The 17,590-nt window shown below is 41.4% G+C and overlaps 1 protein-coding gene across 4 annotated transcripts in view; it reads left to right on the forward strand.

Moving 5' to 3' along the window:
* LOC125697653 (multiple epidermal growth factor-like domains protein 6) overlaps positions 1-17,590 on the forward strand; it is a 160,449-nt gene that overhangs the window by 91,623 nt on the left and 51,236 nt on the right. For all 4 annotated transcript variants that reach the window (XR_007378898.1, XM_048955128.1, XM_048955129.1 and 1 more), the window contains exon 6: positions 14,103-14,225. Coding sequence is in view for 3 of the 4 variants with exons in the window: in XM_048955128.1 (XP_048811085.1) it covers positions 14,103-14,225 (123 nt within the window). In the remaining variant the exon portion in view is untranslated. The remainder of the gene's footprint in view (positions 1-14,102; positions 14,226-17,590) is intronic.

Consider the following 17,590-nt stretch of genomic DNA (forward strand, 5'->3'; position numbering starts at 1 on the left):
TGTCCAGTGCATCTGTAGCAGCATTCAATATTTCTGGGGGCAGCCTGGCTGATGCCAGTGAGGGAATTTGCTCAGAAAGTTGTAGCTTGGTCTGAGTGAGGGAGGAAAAACACATATTTGTATACAGAAATTGGCTCCATCTTTGTGCAATAGCTCCTCATTTCTTGGGCAGAAGTAACCTTGATTTCTACATGGTATTCTGTGATACATATAGTATTCGCTATTTGTATTGTATATCAACCTGAAACAATTTTACTCAAGCATCACAAAAAAAAAAGCAAAAAATGTTATTTTCTAAACGTTAATACCATTTTTAAGCTCACCTATCAGCACAAGCTCAGATCTGTAAAGCGTGCTGAGGCTGGAGCTACAAATGCATCTTTTCACACATGAGTAAGCTACAGAAGTCAAACGAAAAATGTTGTGACCTTATGTTAACCTTCTTTGGTAAAATGTCATTTCTTATTTATATTATTGTGTTCTCATCTGTCAAGGCAGATGAACGAAGTCCTATGATTAGCTGTTGATGAAAAGAAGCTTTTATTTTACTGATCAGAACAGTATTGCAATCAGTGCAGCCCAGTCCCTGGGCATCCCTGGGGGCTGAGCCCAGCTCCAGAGTCTGGGCAGATCCCTGACCTTTGCAGGAGAGGCTCAAGGAATGGCCACCTTCAGAGGACGTGTGTGACTTTGCAGTGCCACTGCTGTTTATCCAAGTAATGTAATAGTTGTTGGTGTCAATCATTTATCTTGATTTCTTGTCTGATGGGAGCTCTCTAAACACTGCTTCCACAGGGAAGTTAATAGCTTGACTAAAAGGAATGGTGAAGGATTTGTTAAAGAAAGTGTTTATTAGGGCGACCTCAGAATTTATTTAATCTGTAAAGCTTGAGATTTTGGTCATAACTTATTCTTGTCAAATACTCTGTTTTTGCCAAAGAGAATGAGCACACTAATTCTGTATTTGGACTGGTTTCCCTGCCATCAAATCAATGCATCACACTTCTGCTGTGTCCTGTGAAGAAACTGAAGGACATAACACTGTGCACCTGCAGAGCAATGCTAAGTAGTTGTTTTTCCTTTTTATTCTTAATTATTTACTTATTTCAACTGAGGAAGAGGATGCAGTCTGTGGGAGGGATCCAGTGTCTTATTTCAGAAAGTTTGTGGTTTCATACTGCCGTGATGTGCAATGGCACAAAGGAGAACGTGGAAAAGAAATGATAATTTACAAGAAGAAATATAGATCAGACTTGATTACACATGCAATAAGTGCCACTCAGCTTGAACCCAAATCTTAGAGTAACCCAGTGAAGGCACTCCTTGATGTGCAGAAGCCACCCATCCCTCTTTATCTATCTCTACTTCAAGATTCTGTCCTGAGATATGGAAATAAAGCTAAGTCGTAGCAATTGCCCCACGGTTATCTAATTATCTGTGACTTAAAGACTATGCCCACTTAATGTCCAATTCAAAAGTAATTCTTTTGGAAGTTGACGCTTCTCTTTTTGTTTTACCTCTGGTTCTTTTGGAGGAATGAATGCTGGAGGTCATTCAACCGTCCTTTCCTGTGCACTCCCGTGCTGCATTAGGAGCCAGCCAGGATCGATAGATGCTGGGAGCTGTTGCACTCTCCTAGGCAAATAGTGTCATCTTTCTGCATTTGTCTCTCTGTGACAGTATTACAGCCAAAAATATACTCAGAAATAAGTAGGAAAAATTACAATGGATTCGTAGTAAAGGTAGCATTAATTGTAGGTTATTGGACTTTTAAAGTGAATTACCTGAATCCTGATTAATGGCGAGCCCAAGGCAGGCAGAAACCTGAGCTGAATTTTGGGTTGCTAATTGAAGGCTGACAGCACACAGTGAGTGCTGCAGGTTGGTTTGGTCACTGCCCTCTCATTCTGTGTGCCCCTCCAAACCTGATCCGCTCAATTACTCACACATGCCTTTTCCATCTTATTAAAATGTATCATATACTAAACTTAGCAAAATCACCCTCATTTCAGCTCTGACCTGCTTCTCTTCTACTGGGGAGGGTGGGGGATGAACACAGAGCTCGAATTGAGCAGGGCAGACAGGACCAGAGACTTCCAGCCTATATCTTGAGTAACAGTGTGGCACTTTTAGCCAGGAAGAGAACCTGATACTCTGATAATCGATTCGTTTTAGAATTTCAATTGCATTGCATTACACTTTTCCTGATTCACGTTTGGCCATTGCAAAAATCTCCCCTTTCTAATTTGTGGGACAGAGAAGGCTGAGTGAAATCACGGATCCCTCGAGGCAGATGAGCTAGCAGCTGTAAATACAACCATTGAAGAGTGCACTTGTTTACCCCAGGTATGTGTGCTTAGTGGAGTCAAGGACACACACTGGAAGGTTTTGGTCACTTTTTAAGCAGGAGTTTCACACTAACCAGTTGGGTGCAAGCAGGTAGAGTCAAGAGCAACGCCTTACCAAGGGGCTCCAAAGCAACAGCTTCAGTACAGGAGTCCTACACAGCTCCCTGGGCAGGCTGGATCCCAGGTCCTATTCTCTTCTTTTCCATGGAAGACTTTTTTTCTTTTTTTCTTTCCTGACTGTTTCTGTTTAATTCAATTGCAGCATTTCAATAAGCCATTTGCATGAAGTAAATGCAACAAGCAGTTTAATTTTAAAATTATGTAAGGATGGCTCTGAGTCTTGTGTAGTTCTACATATATACATACGCATATATGCATTATATATTGATATGTAATATGTTTCCTACAGCACATCTTCTGCTGTGTTCCAAAACAGCATGATTTTTAAGCAGCGTGGTATTATTCATAAAGCACAGAAAACTGGCACCTTGTTCTGCGTGTCAGCTATCAGATGAATTATTGATCACTGTTCTGACACGGACTGAAAGAGAAAAATTGTTTCTCAATGGCACAGGCCTCCCAGGTAACAGCAAGCTCAGAGTCCCAGCTCTGCTGCTCAGGTCCGTATGGCACATGAAAGCTCACCGTGTCTCATAGCTGGCTGTGGGCTCTATCAGCAGGGTGGAAGTACTGTCTGGAACCATAACTTGCTACTATCTTTGGAAAGAAGTGGTTGTGTAAAATGCTGGGAGGATGGCAGTCGTTGCCTTCGTGGTTTTTCTGCATGCAGCGCTGATCTGTACCGTTGTTCATTTGTGCAGAATGCTGGGGGTGGTCAAACATGCTGCTGTGATAACTTCTCTTTGTGCCAACTAATGTACAAAGCTTTACTGGTCGTCTTTAGGCAGTGAAAAGATTGGAGGTTGGGAAACACTGTAGTATTTACTACACGAGTCAGGGATTTCATCTGTTTTAATTAGTGGATGCAAAGAGCTTTGAATAGTTAGACGAAAAGCACAGTACATGACAGCCCTATTATTGTCCAGACAAAATAAAGTAGTTAGAAATAATATGACAAAAATGATAGACTGCAGTACAAATATATTTTGAGGCTTTTCTAGGGCTCTGATTAGTTTATATTAGCTAGTTTTTGGTATTTGTGACTACCTCTGAAAGGCAGGTTACGGAGCATGTTAACGTTCCACTGGGCTGATTGACAATAATTAGTTTATTTTAAAGGAAAGGAAAGAAACACGGTATTGTTGCAGCTGACTAATGTGAATTAAAAGCGAGGTAATCTGTTCTGCAATTACGGAGATACAATGATTGCTGCTGTCAGAGAAGAAAATACACTCATACTTTCAAGAACCATTGTGTAGGAAGAGTTTTGCAAGCCTGAAATTGAAGCCCTGTTCATGGTCTCCGAAATTACAGTTAGTAATTTTATGCTGAACTAAGAGTTTTGAATACTTAAATTATAGCTTGTTTGTAGCAAGGTATTTACCAGCAAATATAAGCATCTTATAAACAGCACATGAGTCATCTTGGTGTTGGTTTTGAGCACATCGAAAATGTAAATTGCTCCTGAATTACTCTTGCGGAGAGAGGCAAGGCTTGGAAACCTTCAATTCGTGTTTTAAATGGAAATTATAAAAGGAAAAATGTGCACATTTGCCTTTCAGTGGAGAGCATTGTGCAGGGTAACTATTGCATTCTCTATAGCTTTGCCTACAGGCTTTGTAAACAGCGATGAGCAGCAGATACAGAGATATGCAGAAGTATGGCTCCCCAGCGCTGTTTATATTCCTCTTTAGAAGCATTTAATGTCATCTTTAATGGGGACAATAACAGAAATCCCACTTTTTATTGAAATGCGCCTGGATTTTATGAGCTATCTGATATGTCCCAGGAAAAAAAAAAACAACACGGAACTTTAAAACAATTTGTGATAGAATCTAAAGCGGAAATCTGTCAGCCTCTCTGTTCAAAGCACTGGCCTGGAGGAAGCGATCCAGACGTGACTGTCAGCAAGATAGCAACTGCTGGGAAGGCTGCAGTTCCTTATTAAAAGATCAGTAGTGTGATCAACATCGCATTGGATTACTTAAACTTCAATTACATGAGTACCTGAGGGTTTTATCTGGGATTTATTAGAAGACTGACTTGAAATATACCTGCTGGTGGTGCATACCAGATCTTTGAAAGACCCACCTGAACACCTTGTTAACTGTTCCTATCCCAAAAGGGATGCGGTGTCAGTGGAGGAGTGTTTTGGGATGTTTGATGCCTCTTCACCTGTTCTTATGGAGGAATCTCTGCAGTCACGGCTAACATATGTCATACAGTGTCAGGAAGAAAATCTCTGTAATATACTGTCTTTTCCTTGCTGACAATTTATGTTTTAGAAGTTCAGTCTGGTGTACGATAGCTCTAGTGGGAGCATTTTGAGGAGGCATCAAATGAATGAATGGCTGTAGAGCAATTTCAGTGAGCTGGATTTTCAGTAATAGTGTGGGAAGTACTGTGGTCTCACCTGGGGGATGAGATATGCTCAGCTCGATATTGTGTTATTTCTTTCCCTATCTTCAAATACTGACAGCACTGCAAGCATTTCACGTGTTGAACAAAACAGATCTGACTGGCAACTTTTCCACCCTAACCAATTATCACCAGGACTGACTTCTGTTCCACTCAGTTAGCAAGATGGGACTATCCAGGTGATGGCAGAAAGCTGCATCCCAACCCATGCAGGACGTTTGTCTCAAATAAGCATTTATGTTTCAGATGAGCAGAGTGCATGCACAGTAAGCAGGAAACATCAGATTATGAAGGTATTTGTAGCATTATCCTTTTTCTTGCATATTTTACTTACTGTGGAAAAGACATCTCTCTGTGTCCTACTGCAGTGAAGATGCTCACTGGGCACAGCAAGTGTGCATTAATGCTGCTACGAACAACAACAAAACAGAGGTGTTCTCATCATAACAGTCCTTTCTCCCTTTTTATTCCATGACTGTTGGTTTTTTTCAGTGACGTATCATGCTAAGAGAAGATGCTGATGTTCCAACACAAACCTCCTTAGTACCTCTCCAATTCAAACCTGCACAAGAAATTCGGCTGCGTCATGCTGTTGCTTATTAATGCATCTCCTCATGTATATCCTTTCCTCCTTTGCCACCCTCTCACCTCCCAGCATGGCCTAACTGAATTGCGCAGAGGAATTGTCTTTAAAAATTGATGGCATGATGCAGTCCCACAACAAAGTGTCCTGCTGCTGTTGTGCCTCACATCACAAGCTATTCCATAGCACTGCCCTGTACCTTCTGATGCAAGTGATCTCAAAGCCTCTTTCTTAAGCAGAAGTTACACAAGTGTTCAGCCCACTCTGTGGCAGTGCACGGGCAAAATGTCCTCTTCCAAATTCACTGTTTACAGCCACTTATCCTGGCAGCAGTTTGTCACTGCAAGCCTACGTCCATCTACGTGGGTTTCATATTGATGTGAATTGGAGTCATCCAGTGGGTCTGGCTGCCAAAATATCTATTAGTGTAACCCAGCACGGAGGCCGGTAACCCTATCAGTCTTCCTTCTTGGCTGTAATTCTCTGTGACATGTACTTTGATCTGAGATTCAGAAATGGATAATTCTTTTTTCATTAAAAAAAAAAAAGGCGAGAGAAATGTGCAGATTTGCATTGTAAAAAGGAGATGGAAAGTATTTATTCGCTGCTAAATGCAAGCGTTCAGTGTAGTCTGAAGGCTGCCCATGAGAATTCAAGTGTTCTTTAATTCTATACCCTGACTTTCTTTCAAATCATCTGACCCCAATCGTTCCTTAAAGCTCACGTATAGATGTCTGCGTGCGTATATTTAATGAGGAATGCCTTGAAACTCTAATTAGGGCTGCTTGACTCCAAAGCAGTTTACATATCGCAGGCTCACGCAGCTATCAAACAGATGCTTCTCCTTTTTTTTCATTCAGCTGACATTTTCATTTTCTCTGCATATTTTGAGGACTGAGCAATGATGTGTTTTGACTCCTGAGGCTATAGATGGTATCAAAATGAGGATTAGAAATGAAACTTTACCTGTCAGTTAACTTATTAAGCTTGTCCTCCACAGCATCTATGCTTTCAAATGGCCTGTTTATTGAATTTGAAATAGTTTTCATTCCTGACCTTGTTTAAATTGAATGGACAGTTCTAATTACAATCTTCAGAGTTTTCAGCTGCAACATATGGTTTGTATATAGGGCTGTGGATGAAGGGCTCTTGACTGTTTATTGAGTTAAACCACCACTAAATATCTCAGGAGAGACTGGAGTGTCAGGCACTGAAATTAAGCAGAAATCAGCAGTGCAGCTATTGGCCATTTTGTCTTCACATCCCTCTGCCCACGAGATCTGCTCCTCACTGAGGAGTGAACTGAGATGGTGGGACCAGGATAGGTGAGGAAGAACAAGTCTCTGCCCACCACAATGCGGTTGCATTGTGTCAGTCTTCACATGAAAGACAATATTTAAAACAAACAAATGAACAGCAACCACCAACAAAACCACCAGGCCCCAAAATGAATTCAAATTACCAGAGTTTTCGTCAAATCAAATGCCATTCTCTCAAATCAGCCATGGACCCACTAATAAGGTTGCATGCCATCTCACAGCAATTTATTTGTGCAATTATTGTCCAGTAAGGCCAGTGACAGATCAGGAAATTGAAATTAGGACTTGATTGGGTGAATTATTGCATCCATCAGTGCTCCAGGTGTTGTATCTCCACATCGAGGGTGACTGCTCTGGCTGCCCCACGTTCCTCCCTGAGCAATCTGTACCTTAGAGATGACTCTTTCCTCTTCCCTCTTTGAAAACTGTCAAGAAATCAAGAAATGCATCTCCCTTCAAACCTGAGCATAAATATGTATTACCCAACATGACTAGTGTCCCATATATGACTTTCATTTAGTATTTTCCTCTGGTGTTCTCAGTATAAAGACAGATAAACGAGGGGTATGGGAGGGGAAAGCCAACCTAATCACAGCTTGAAGTCATTGAATCTATGAGGAAAAGCATTTGAAATATAAGGCAAGATATCAACCACAGGGTAGAAAATTCCCCTCTTTGAGGTGACCGATTCAGCAGGGAGGTCTGAAGAAAGGAGGCAGACTGAGAGTCAGTGAACCTTCTCCGGAAAGCTGTCTTTCTGTCTCTCCTTCTGTCTTTCTCTAATACCATTCATTTTCAGAGGAAGGTGAGTAATTAGATAACACGGAAAGCTTGTTTCCATGCATGACTAATTGGGTAGCCCTGCCGAAATAGGTGCTGGCTAAAGCTGCTTTGTGCTTAATCCCAGGCAAAGAAGAAATACTGTGCAAAACTCACTGCACTAACAAGGGTCCTCATTCAGTGTGCAATTGGTTCTCAGCGACTAAATTGGGTAAAGAATCTCTTAACCATCCCTTTTAACCAATCCCTTATCAGATTTGACATGCTCCTTTCAGTATGACTTGCTCAAGCTATTCCATTAATTAATTTTGTTGCTTCCCTCGGACACCTGTGACTTACTGAAATTTAAGTAAGCTTCAGCAGTGATTTGAGCTAACCTGGCTGACTTTGAAGTGAAGCAGACAATGGATGCTCATATAATCCATTGGAGGGGCCAGAAAAGGGCAGAGACAAATGCCTGAGGAGCGAAAATAAAAGCCTGGGAGCGGCAGCAGTTTGAAATGACCCAGCTAACTCTACGGGAGCACATTTATCTCTGCTGAAAGCTGTTTCACTGAGGTGTTTTAACATCAGTTTCCAGTGGACCACTCAAGAGAGCTTGTCAGGTATTTATGGCATTTTTGGTGTAGTAGAAAATAAAGTTCATGGAAGATTTTGCAACGTAAAATCTATCAAAAATTGCTCTCTTTGCAGCTCAGTTTGATTCAGTGAAACAGAAATAGGTTTTTAATTCAAATTAGCAGGAATTCTGCTTTTTCTTGTTGAACTTTAGACTTAAAACCTGTTGTATTTTATTCCTTACAGTTGGTGCTAATGTCAAACAACCTTCAAAGTGGAAAAATTGAACAAATATTTTTCTAGCACCGGGAGGTCCCAAACTCCTTGAATCAAACTTTCAAACCTCAAAACCCCTTTAATGGCCGTAAAGCAGGGGAGATCATTTTAAAAACTTCTGCTTAAGGAGCAAATCATGTCACGCTTCATAGTAAGTACATTTGTGAATGGATTCACACTGGCTGTCAAATTGCAGGCATTTCCAAACACAAGACGTGAGGGGAGACTGCGTGACTTAAAGGGAGCTGAATGTGTCATAAAATTATCTACTGACAGTGGTTCTCACTTTATGTTTCATTCTCACAGAATTAATTTCTGAATATCAGCTTATGCACCACTGGATATTAAGCCTGTTTCCTCCCCTTCTCTTAATTATATAAATTATTTAACTTAGAAACGTGAAAATAATGTATAAAATCCACTTTGTGAACTGGTGGGAAAGACGGTTTGATGTTTTCACTTCATCACTTGTGTGAGGCTTAGACATCCCTTGGATTCTACTAACCAAACCAGTGCAGCAGGACTTTTGTTAACTTCAATCCAGAAAATTCACAGGTTAAACAGTTTGTGCACTTCTGGTAATGTTAAATGCAGCCCCTTTGTGTTTCTCGTTGTGCTTCTTTACCTACTTCTCCCTGCCTCCCTGTATCCCTACTGCACTGAATCCTCTCTGTACCATATCTGCACCCACAGAGCTCCTACTTCATTAAACTCTAAGATGATGCTGCAAAAATCAAATCTATAAACAATTGCTGTAATTGTTTCTAATTAGAGTCTGACTTTATAAATTTAAAACTACTGACATAAGACGTTCTCCAAGTAGATGGAAGCAGGATTTTGTGTTTCCCTTGGTTACATCCCTTCTGGTGGGTTGTGGTGAATGGAAAATGGTGATGTGCACGTGTCATTCATTCCAACTGCATGCAGTGTCTCTTGGGCATCTGGGAACAAGGGTGCAGTTGTGGAAGCCTTTGAGGTATGGTGGTTTCCCTCAGTGGGAGGAATTTTTAGTATTTCTGCAAGCACTTTGAGATCTGACATAGTGGCCATCCTATCCCTGCACCACAGCTCAACTCTATGTGTGTAACTATAGCAGAGAAAGAGGGATGTGAATGTACCACTGTGGGAGTGGGGATGCACTGGCGGTGGGAGTAGTGGCTGTAGACATTTCCAAACAGCTCCCTTGGGGAAAAAAAGGATTTAAAAGCAAAGAGGACCTGGGATGGCAAAAGGTGCTGCCTGACCCCAACCCATGTACAGCCTAGGGCACTGCAAATGGAAACCCACTGTAATGTGCAGCTGATAGGAGCAGGAGGGTCAGAGGAATGGAGAAAATCCTGCAGTGCTTGGTCCTTCTGCTGTCAGAACTCATTTTCTTCTCTTTCTTTGGGCTTTCTTTAGTTGTGCATGTTATGTTTCTTAGTGTAAAAAGCGAAGCTGTTTGTTAGCAGGAAATTGATCTGGAAACACCTTGTTGTTTTTTTTTCTTCTTTATAAAAACAAAATTGGAGGTCCACTAATTATCTGTGTCTGGCACTGCTCTCTGTTTATTTTTAAGGAACTGATTGATCATTGCTGTTCCTAAAGATTGTAAGTAGCAATACAAAAACAATCCTGCAGGCTGTGTACAAAAGCTACTGATGTGATGACCTTGAATTCCAAACAGGCAATCACACAGCTTTAAATTGTTTGTAATGCAATTTGAAAGTGTGTTTAAATGGGTATTTGGCAGGGAAATCAGTCTGTTGCCAAAGCAGCTGGGGGCAGACTTCCCTGAAAATTAGCAGAGCCCCCATTTAGAAATGTGGAGGCTTAAAATCTTTAATGTTGTCAGTAAAACCTGCCTTGGAAAGGGCAAGGTGATGTGTCATTTTATGGGTTTGTGTGCCCAGCATCTGCTCCCACATTTGGAACTGGTGTTGTGCATCCCCATCCTCTTGGGTGTGGGAATGGGTAGCATGCAGCCATGCTGTGTGGACCTCAGAGGTCTGCCTGTTTTCATCCTGGCACCAGGTAGCATTGACTTTTGGTTTGACCATAAGACCATTCCCATTGATAAGTGGGTAAGTCAGGGCATCATCTCTGTGCATCCCCAGTAGGCTGTGGGCTGCCAGCAGAGACTCTCAATGGGAGATTTCACTAATGTGCATCTCTGCCAAAACTCTCACAGCTGAACTGTAGGGTATTCACACACTGACTCTGCTTTTTTCACCCATCAGTATAATTCCATGTTCAAGGTAGTGCTGGGATGGCACAGATTTCTCATTTTGCTTCTCAGTCTCAATCTATTGCTCCACTCATCTCAATGGATGGCTCTGCCTCTGTCTTCATAGAATGGCCTGGGTTGAAAATGACCACAATGCTCATCCAGTTCCAACCACCTGCTGTGTGCAGGTCGCCAACCAGCAGCCCAGGCTGCCCAGAGCCACATCCAGCCTGGCCTCGAATGCCTGCAGGGATGGGGCATCCACAGCCTCTTTGGGCAACCTGTTCCAGTGCCTCACCACCCTCTGGGTGAAAAACTTCCTCCTCATATCTAACCTAAACCTCCTCTGCCTTATCTTAAAACCATTCCCCCTTGTCCTATCACTATCCACCCTTGTAAACAGGGGAAGTGTAGTTGCTTTCATTGCAGGGCAACTAGAAATAAGAGAGAAAAAGTGGCTTGAAATTCAGGTTATTTGGAGAAGCAGCCTCAATTGTAACCATAGGCAGTGTAGCACATAGGTATTTTAGTTTGATCTGTGGTAGAAATGAATCCAAATTTAATTATATAATAGAGTTGAACAGATGCAATCTCCTGTAATCCTGTGTGGACTGACTTCATAATTTTAGATTTCTACAGTTATTTCTGTGCAGAAAAAGAAATGGCTGCTTGTCATACACCACTCATATGCTTCTGGCAATGTAAGCTGTTGCTTCCCTGGTGTGTATGTCCTTTACACGTGTCGCTATTTTAATATAAAAGTGCCAATAGCTTACACCTGTAAAACTCTTAATTCAGCTCTAGCATTTACATTAGGTCTGCTTTTCAGCCTGCTTCCCTAGGAAACATAATGAAGATGTTTTTCTTCTGTAACTGGGGGGCAGAGTTGTTTCCTGAGACGTAGGTGGCACCAAAGGCTGCTTCTTGTTGCATATTTCTTCATTATATCCTCAGCACGTGGAAAGATCTTTCAGTGTTTAATTCGCCATGCTGATCTCCCACAGAAAGCCCCAGAGGGGCTTTTTGAGTGGTTGGAAAAGAAGGAGGTGGGCAAAGGGTCTGGCCATGCAGGGGGCATGCTGACATTTTGGGACATTTGGGGATGAGGTTTGCAGAAGGGCTGTGGCCAGTGCAGAGGTCCAGGTGCTGTGCTGGAAATCCAGGCCCCAAAATGCTCCAAGAGAGTCTAACAGGTGGGCCTAAGTGTAATTGCTAGTTTTGGTTATCTTGGCTATTTTTTCTCCTTTGTAAGCACTGATGTCCTAATGTAAAGCTGTGTTTGGTGCGTGGAGAAACTCTGCAGCTGACTGCAGCCTATAAAGGTAATACATTGAAGCTTGTAGTAACTGAGTTAATGGAGGTATAAATACTGGGATAAGAGGAACTATATAGCTCATCCTCTTCCTTCTTGTATTTCTCTGAGCCTTTTTTGTGTACTTTATTTCTTCGATACTCAAGACAAATGGTTTCTTGGTTTTGATTTCATCCTGGGATTTTTCAGCAGAGCATTTCTTAACTGCATAACATCCAACAAGATGAATAACATTTTCTGTTTACAGTTTACATTAAAAAAAAATGAAACTTCTGTTTTGGTTTGTTGGTTTTTTTTAAGTATTCCAGATGTCTTCAGGCAGTAGGAAATGTACATAGTATACAGTCCAATAAAAGAACAAATATAGCAGGAGGATTAAAAAGTGGCACACATTAGCAAATGGTCTGAATTTAAATGCTACTCAGCACCAGGACTTCATTTTAGGTGAGTGAAATTCACATGTGAAATATTAAAATTTAACTTGATAAATATGTTTCCTTAGGACCAGGATGTCGTGCATTTCCAAATCATCTTTAAAACTTCCTTTTTCATTTAATTTTGATTAGATTTTCTAGACTGGAATAAACATAAAAGCGTAACAAATGTAAACCATCAAAGCCAAATGTAAAGCAGATACATTGACAGCAAAAATATGAAAGCCAGACCTCTATACTCCTTGAGTGCAATACCAGGGGGGAAGATCCCCTCCTTGTGCTCTCCTTTCCATGCTCCACTCTATTCCACATTCCTGGCTCTGCTACCATCCCCTGCCCTGGCAGCAGCAATTAGCAGATGGCCTCTCCTTGTAGCCACTCTTGTCTTTCTTTCCATTCCACTCTCCTCATTCACAGCTGTTTGGACGAGTGAAGCCTTTCAGGTGGTTTCAGAATGTTGATCTAAAGGGATGTTAAATCAGTGTGAATCTTTAAGAGAAAAAAAGTCACAGTAGGGGATACAGATACAGAGTGCAGAGGGGAATTTAGGGAAGTTTGGGTTTAGCAACAAGAAGGAATCTTCAGCGGTCAGCATGACTTGGCTCCAGCATTGCCCCTGGGTGAGATGGAGGGATGTGAAGCTGCTGTCCCAGGGGGCTGTGAGGAAAGGACAGACCCAAGATAAGGATCTGCCAGGTCAGGGAATGGGTAACTGGCCCTTATTTCCAGTGATTTCTGTGTCAGTTTTTAAGGTAATGGTATCAACATGCCAATCAAATGCTGTTTACTGTAGTGTGGTGTTGCAGAAAATATACAGAAACTGCTTATGTGATACTTTTGTAAGTTCAGTCTTGTGAATTATTGCTGAACATTCAAGTGTTTACTTCAACTTTTGTTGCTCTTTTTTGTCCACCATTGTCTTCCTTCTCAGATGAAGTGTTACAGCAGCTTTCTCAAGTTGATTGTCCTGGTTTCAGTTGGGTTAATTATCTTTCTAGTAGCTGATACAGTGCTGCAGAAGGCAGTACTGTTGGGAACACAGCAATATTTTACTTGTTGCTGAGCACAGATCCAAGGACATTTCAGCTTCTTGTGCTGCCCTGACAGTGAGGGGCTGGGAATCGTAAGGAGATGGGAGATGGCACAGCCAGCACAGCTGACCTCCTTGGCCAAAGCCCAAGGGACTGGAGTCACAGAAAACGTGGCACAAAAAGCACTTCTGTGTAATGCCTATGCTCTCATTGATTGGGAGCACGAGCTCTGATCTTGCACGTCTCTTTGCCATGCCAGTTGTATGTGCTTGTATCCTCAAGAAGACCTTCTATAGGATTAAGGACCTGATGCATAAAGAAATCTATTTTCAGCATAATTTTGCAGTAGCCAAATGTTTGACCAGGGACACCTTCATACCCAGACATGTTTAAATTCTGTCTTATCTCCCTGAACTCTTCTCTTGCCCCTGAGGAAGCATTGGTGTCACGGATCATTCTAATTAGCCAGCGCTTCAAAAGAAGAGACCACAGAGATGGTGCCTGTGGGCACTTTGAAAAACACCATCAAAATTTCAATTTTCTTTGCTCTGTTTACAGTGTGGCTGCAAAACAAACCATTAAAAAAAAAAAAAAAAGAAAACAGCATCACAGTTGGAGCATCGTGGTTGCATTATGTCCAAGCTGTATGCTTCTCCAGGAGAACTGAACTATGTCTCTGCTGTTTGGTAATTTCAGCCATCTCTCTTTCTCCTACAGATGTGGATGAGTGTGCAGAGGTGAATGGAGGCTGCCAGCAGGGCTGCATCAACACCCACGGCTCCTTCCACTGCCACTGTCAGACAGGATACAGGCTGCACTCCGATGGACGCACGTGCTTGAGTGAGTACATGCTGCAAGGCATGGATATATGTTTATCTCCTATGTTCTTGTAAAAGTGCAAGGCTTTGTAGACTTGGGCTTTTCTGCTGTAAATTATTCCACTCTTTCTTGGTCTTTTTTTCCTGTTTTTCCTTAAGAAACACAAACAGCAGATAGCAAAGCTCTCTTGCAATGCTCTTGTTCTGATCAATCAGTCCCAGATTAGATCTTGTGTATTTGGTGACAAAGTCAAAATAAAGGGCTGGGGTTGCCACCCTAAAGTTGGCTTTAACTTGGCCCACAGTAAGTGAGATCTCCATTAGACTGAATGGGCTGTGGGTCCTGTGGGTTTCCCAGGTGGTTCCATGAGCAGAGGGAAACCATCAGCTCTGCTGAGAACTGTGACAATAAAGGAGAATCTCCGACAGTATTTTCCAGTGAGTGGAGGACCCAGAGCAGAGGCTGAACTTGTGAATAATGAAGATACTTTTAGGAATGTGGTGCTATGGGCTGGTAGCTGGAAAGGGAGTGATAAAAAGCTAACAAAATACTGAAGTAGTGTCAAGTTTGCACACAGAGATCTTTTCTGTTTTCAAGAACTGCTTAAAAAGAAACCTTTCTGATTGCCACTTCTCTTCAGTCTCTGCTGTACATTTAATTTTTTAATATTTTTTAGGTAAGACAGTAACACAAATTTGTCTGCTTTTAATTTTAATCATTAGGCAAAATGAGAAGTATGCATGGGGTGGGCTGGAAACTCTTTTCCAAGGCATGTCACAGGAATGTTTTCTTGTGCTAATCTTTTTAGCTCACGAAGGAGGTTCTCATGAATATGAATGAAGGTGAGAGTTTGGATGTTCTGCTCTTGCTGCAGGTTGATAATGTGGGTGCTATGGATTTGTGATAGCTCCTTGTTCCATCAGTAGTTCTGTCTCCTTTCATCCATTCCTGAGTTTAAATCTGTCTTAAAGGTTTACATCACTCCTGTTTGTCAGAAATATGTCTTAATCTGCTGCAGTCATGTTTTAGTAGCTCTGTTACAAGTCATACTGAATTCCTCTTCCTTTGCTCGGTGAGCAAAACCCATGCTGTACTTCTCTATGGCACAAAAGACAAGAAATGAAAGTCAACAACCGAAGAAGTTGCAAAACAAACCAATTTGTTCACTTTATATCATACTGAAGATCTCTCCTCTTGATCGGAAGAATCCCATTCCAAGCATCAAGGAGTAGAAAACAGTAGGAAGAGGGATTATATGGTCCTAGTGATGTAGAACAGTGGTCATTTCTGTGTTTGTTGAGAAGATAAGCAGTTCTGCCATTAGCAATGAATGTTTTGCTTCTTACATTGGACTCCGGGCCCTGAAGTGAGAGAGGCAGAGTTAATTCTGCATCTTGCTTAGAAAATCCTCGTATGTATATACATACTCTCATTGTATTGCATTTAAAATAGTATAAAAGTCAAGTTGTCAAGTTCTGCAAAAATAATGAAAATATTCTGTCACTTCAGCAGAAGTGAACGTAATTTGTTTGAATTTTGAAGCCTGATTTCAGGTAATTTGAGAAGAACAGTCAAGTGTAGTCAGACCACATCTGCAGAATCAATTCACTCACAGTTTTGTCATTGTTTCTGTACTGCAGTGAATTCCCTTGGTTGTGCTTAAATTCAACCAAATATGTCATTCATTATTTCTTGTATTATCACAGCAATAAATTTACTGATGCAGCCAGAACACAAAATGAACTCGTGTTCAGGCTGCAGTAATGACATTCTTTTTCTTAATTTAAGGAACTTAGCATTTCAGATTTGTTGGGTTTACTGCATACAAAGACTTTCAGCATTTTGGTAATGAACTAGAATTAAAAATATGGCCAAGTCGGAATCTTTTCTTCGCTCTCTCAGTTGGGTAGAGAGTGCGTGAGGAGGCACAAGGGTGTGAGAAATAAATTAAGGCAAAAGCAAGATGTCTCATATTTACATAGAAGCAGAAGTGTATGAATTACAAGAGAAGAGAGAAATTCATCTCTCTCTGATCGGATATGAGCAGGTCTGACACAAAAGTGAAAGACGGGATGTTTGAATTGCTTTGCTCTCTCTGAATTGTCTAATTTTCAGCACTGGTAGAGAGGGAATTTCATACTAAAAATGACTAATGTGGCTTAGGGGGAGAAGTGATAGAGAAGTGAACGATAAATACAAAAAGTAGAGATTGAGGGGATTAAATGAGTTTACCTTTATAACACCCATAGCCTTCTGTGGGCAATCTGTAGCTGTTTGCTCTTGGCACCGATCGTAAAGCTTAGTTTTATGTTTTCCTAGCTATGAACATTAACAGAAAGTGAGTTTTCATTTTGGGAATGTAAGCATTGAAAAGCAGTTATTAAAAATACTTAACACAACGTTCAACTCAATATCTCAGAAATTATCAAAGAGAAACAGAAATAAATCCTGAGAGGAGAGACAGAAGGAAGTTGCTATCATGGTAATGGATGTACACAATACCGAGCAGGGAATATTGAGTTCCATTTCAGCTATTTAGACAGGAAACGAAAATAAACGGATATAATAAACTCTCATGTGCTGGAGCACAAGACAGATGCTAGCTGACGAGGACAGGGAGAAGCATTTCATATAAAACCATTTTATAGCCCAGGGATTTGGGCATGAACAGCTCATGCTGCCCAGGTGCAGGTGGGGATGGGGCTGGCATGGCCTGCTGCTCCAGTTTCTACATTTTGAGCACTCATCTGATCAAGAGGTAAATGGAGCAGTGCACGTCTCCTTCAACCTAGTGCAGCTGAGCAGAACGTCTAACATTTGCAGCAGGGCTCATAATAGCAAGAGTATCTGTTCGAAGAATACATTAGAGGATGTAACAGCCTCTCAATCACACAAAGAATAAAAAGGGTCTGCGTTCTGGAAACGAGCTGTTTATTGGAGGTTATTATCTCCGCTACAGAAATTAGAAACAAGGATCCCTTTAGACAGGATTTCAGATGCACCCAGCTCACATTTCTATTTTGCTTATTCTTTCCATTTTTGGAAATCCTACGTTTCAGGGAGCAGTGTGCCAAAATGACTTGGGGGAAGCAGATTTTGGTACCTCAGTGTCTTGGAATTCTCCCATACATAAGAAAGGGGATCTCTCTTCTTCTAAGATATTCAGCCCACATTTGAGGACTTGGAAACCTGGTATAGGCTACTTTATTGTGAGGTTGCATGGGAGACTACTCAAGTTCTTTGCAGCAAGTCCAGTCCTCCTACTGCATCATCGTGGTGTGTTTGGGACCCATCTGTCCCTGGGGCACCACCAGCATCAAAGAGATCTGAAGAAATCTGTTTGTCATTTCGCCTTTTCTCATGAGAAACTTATGCTTATTCTCCAA

Source organism: Lagopus muta, chromosome 9, assembly GCF_023343835.1.
Source record: "Lagopus muta isolate bLagMut1 chromosome 9, bLagMut1 primary, whole genome shotgun sequence".
Taxonomy (NCBI): domain Eukaryota; kingdom Metazoa; phylum Chordata; class Aves; order Galliformes; family Phasianidae; genus Lagopus; species Lagopus muta.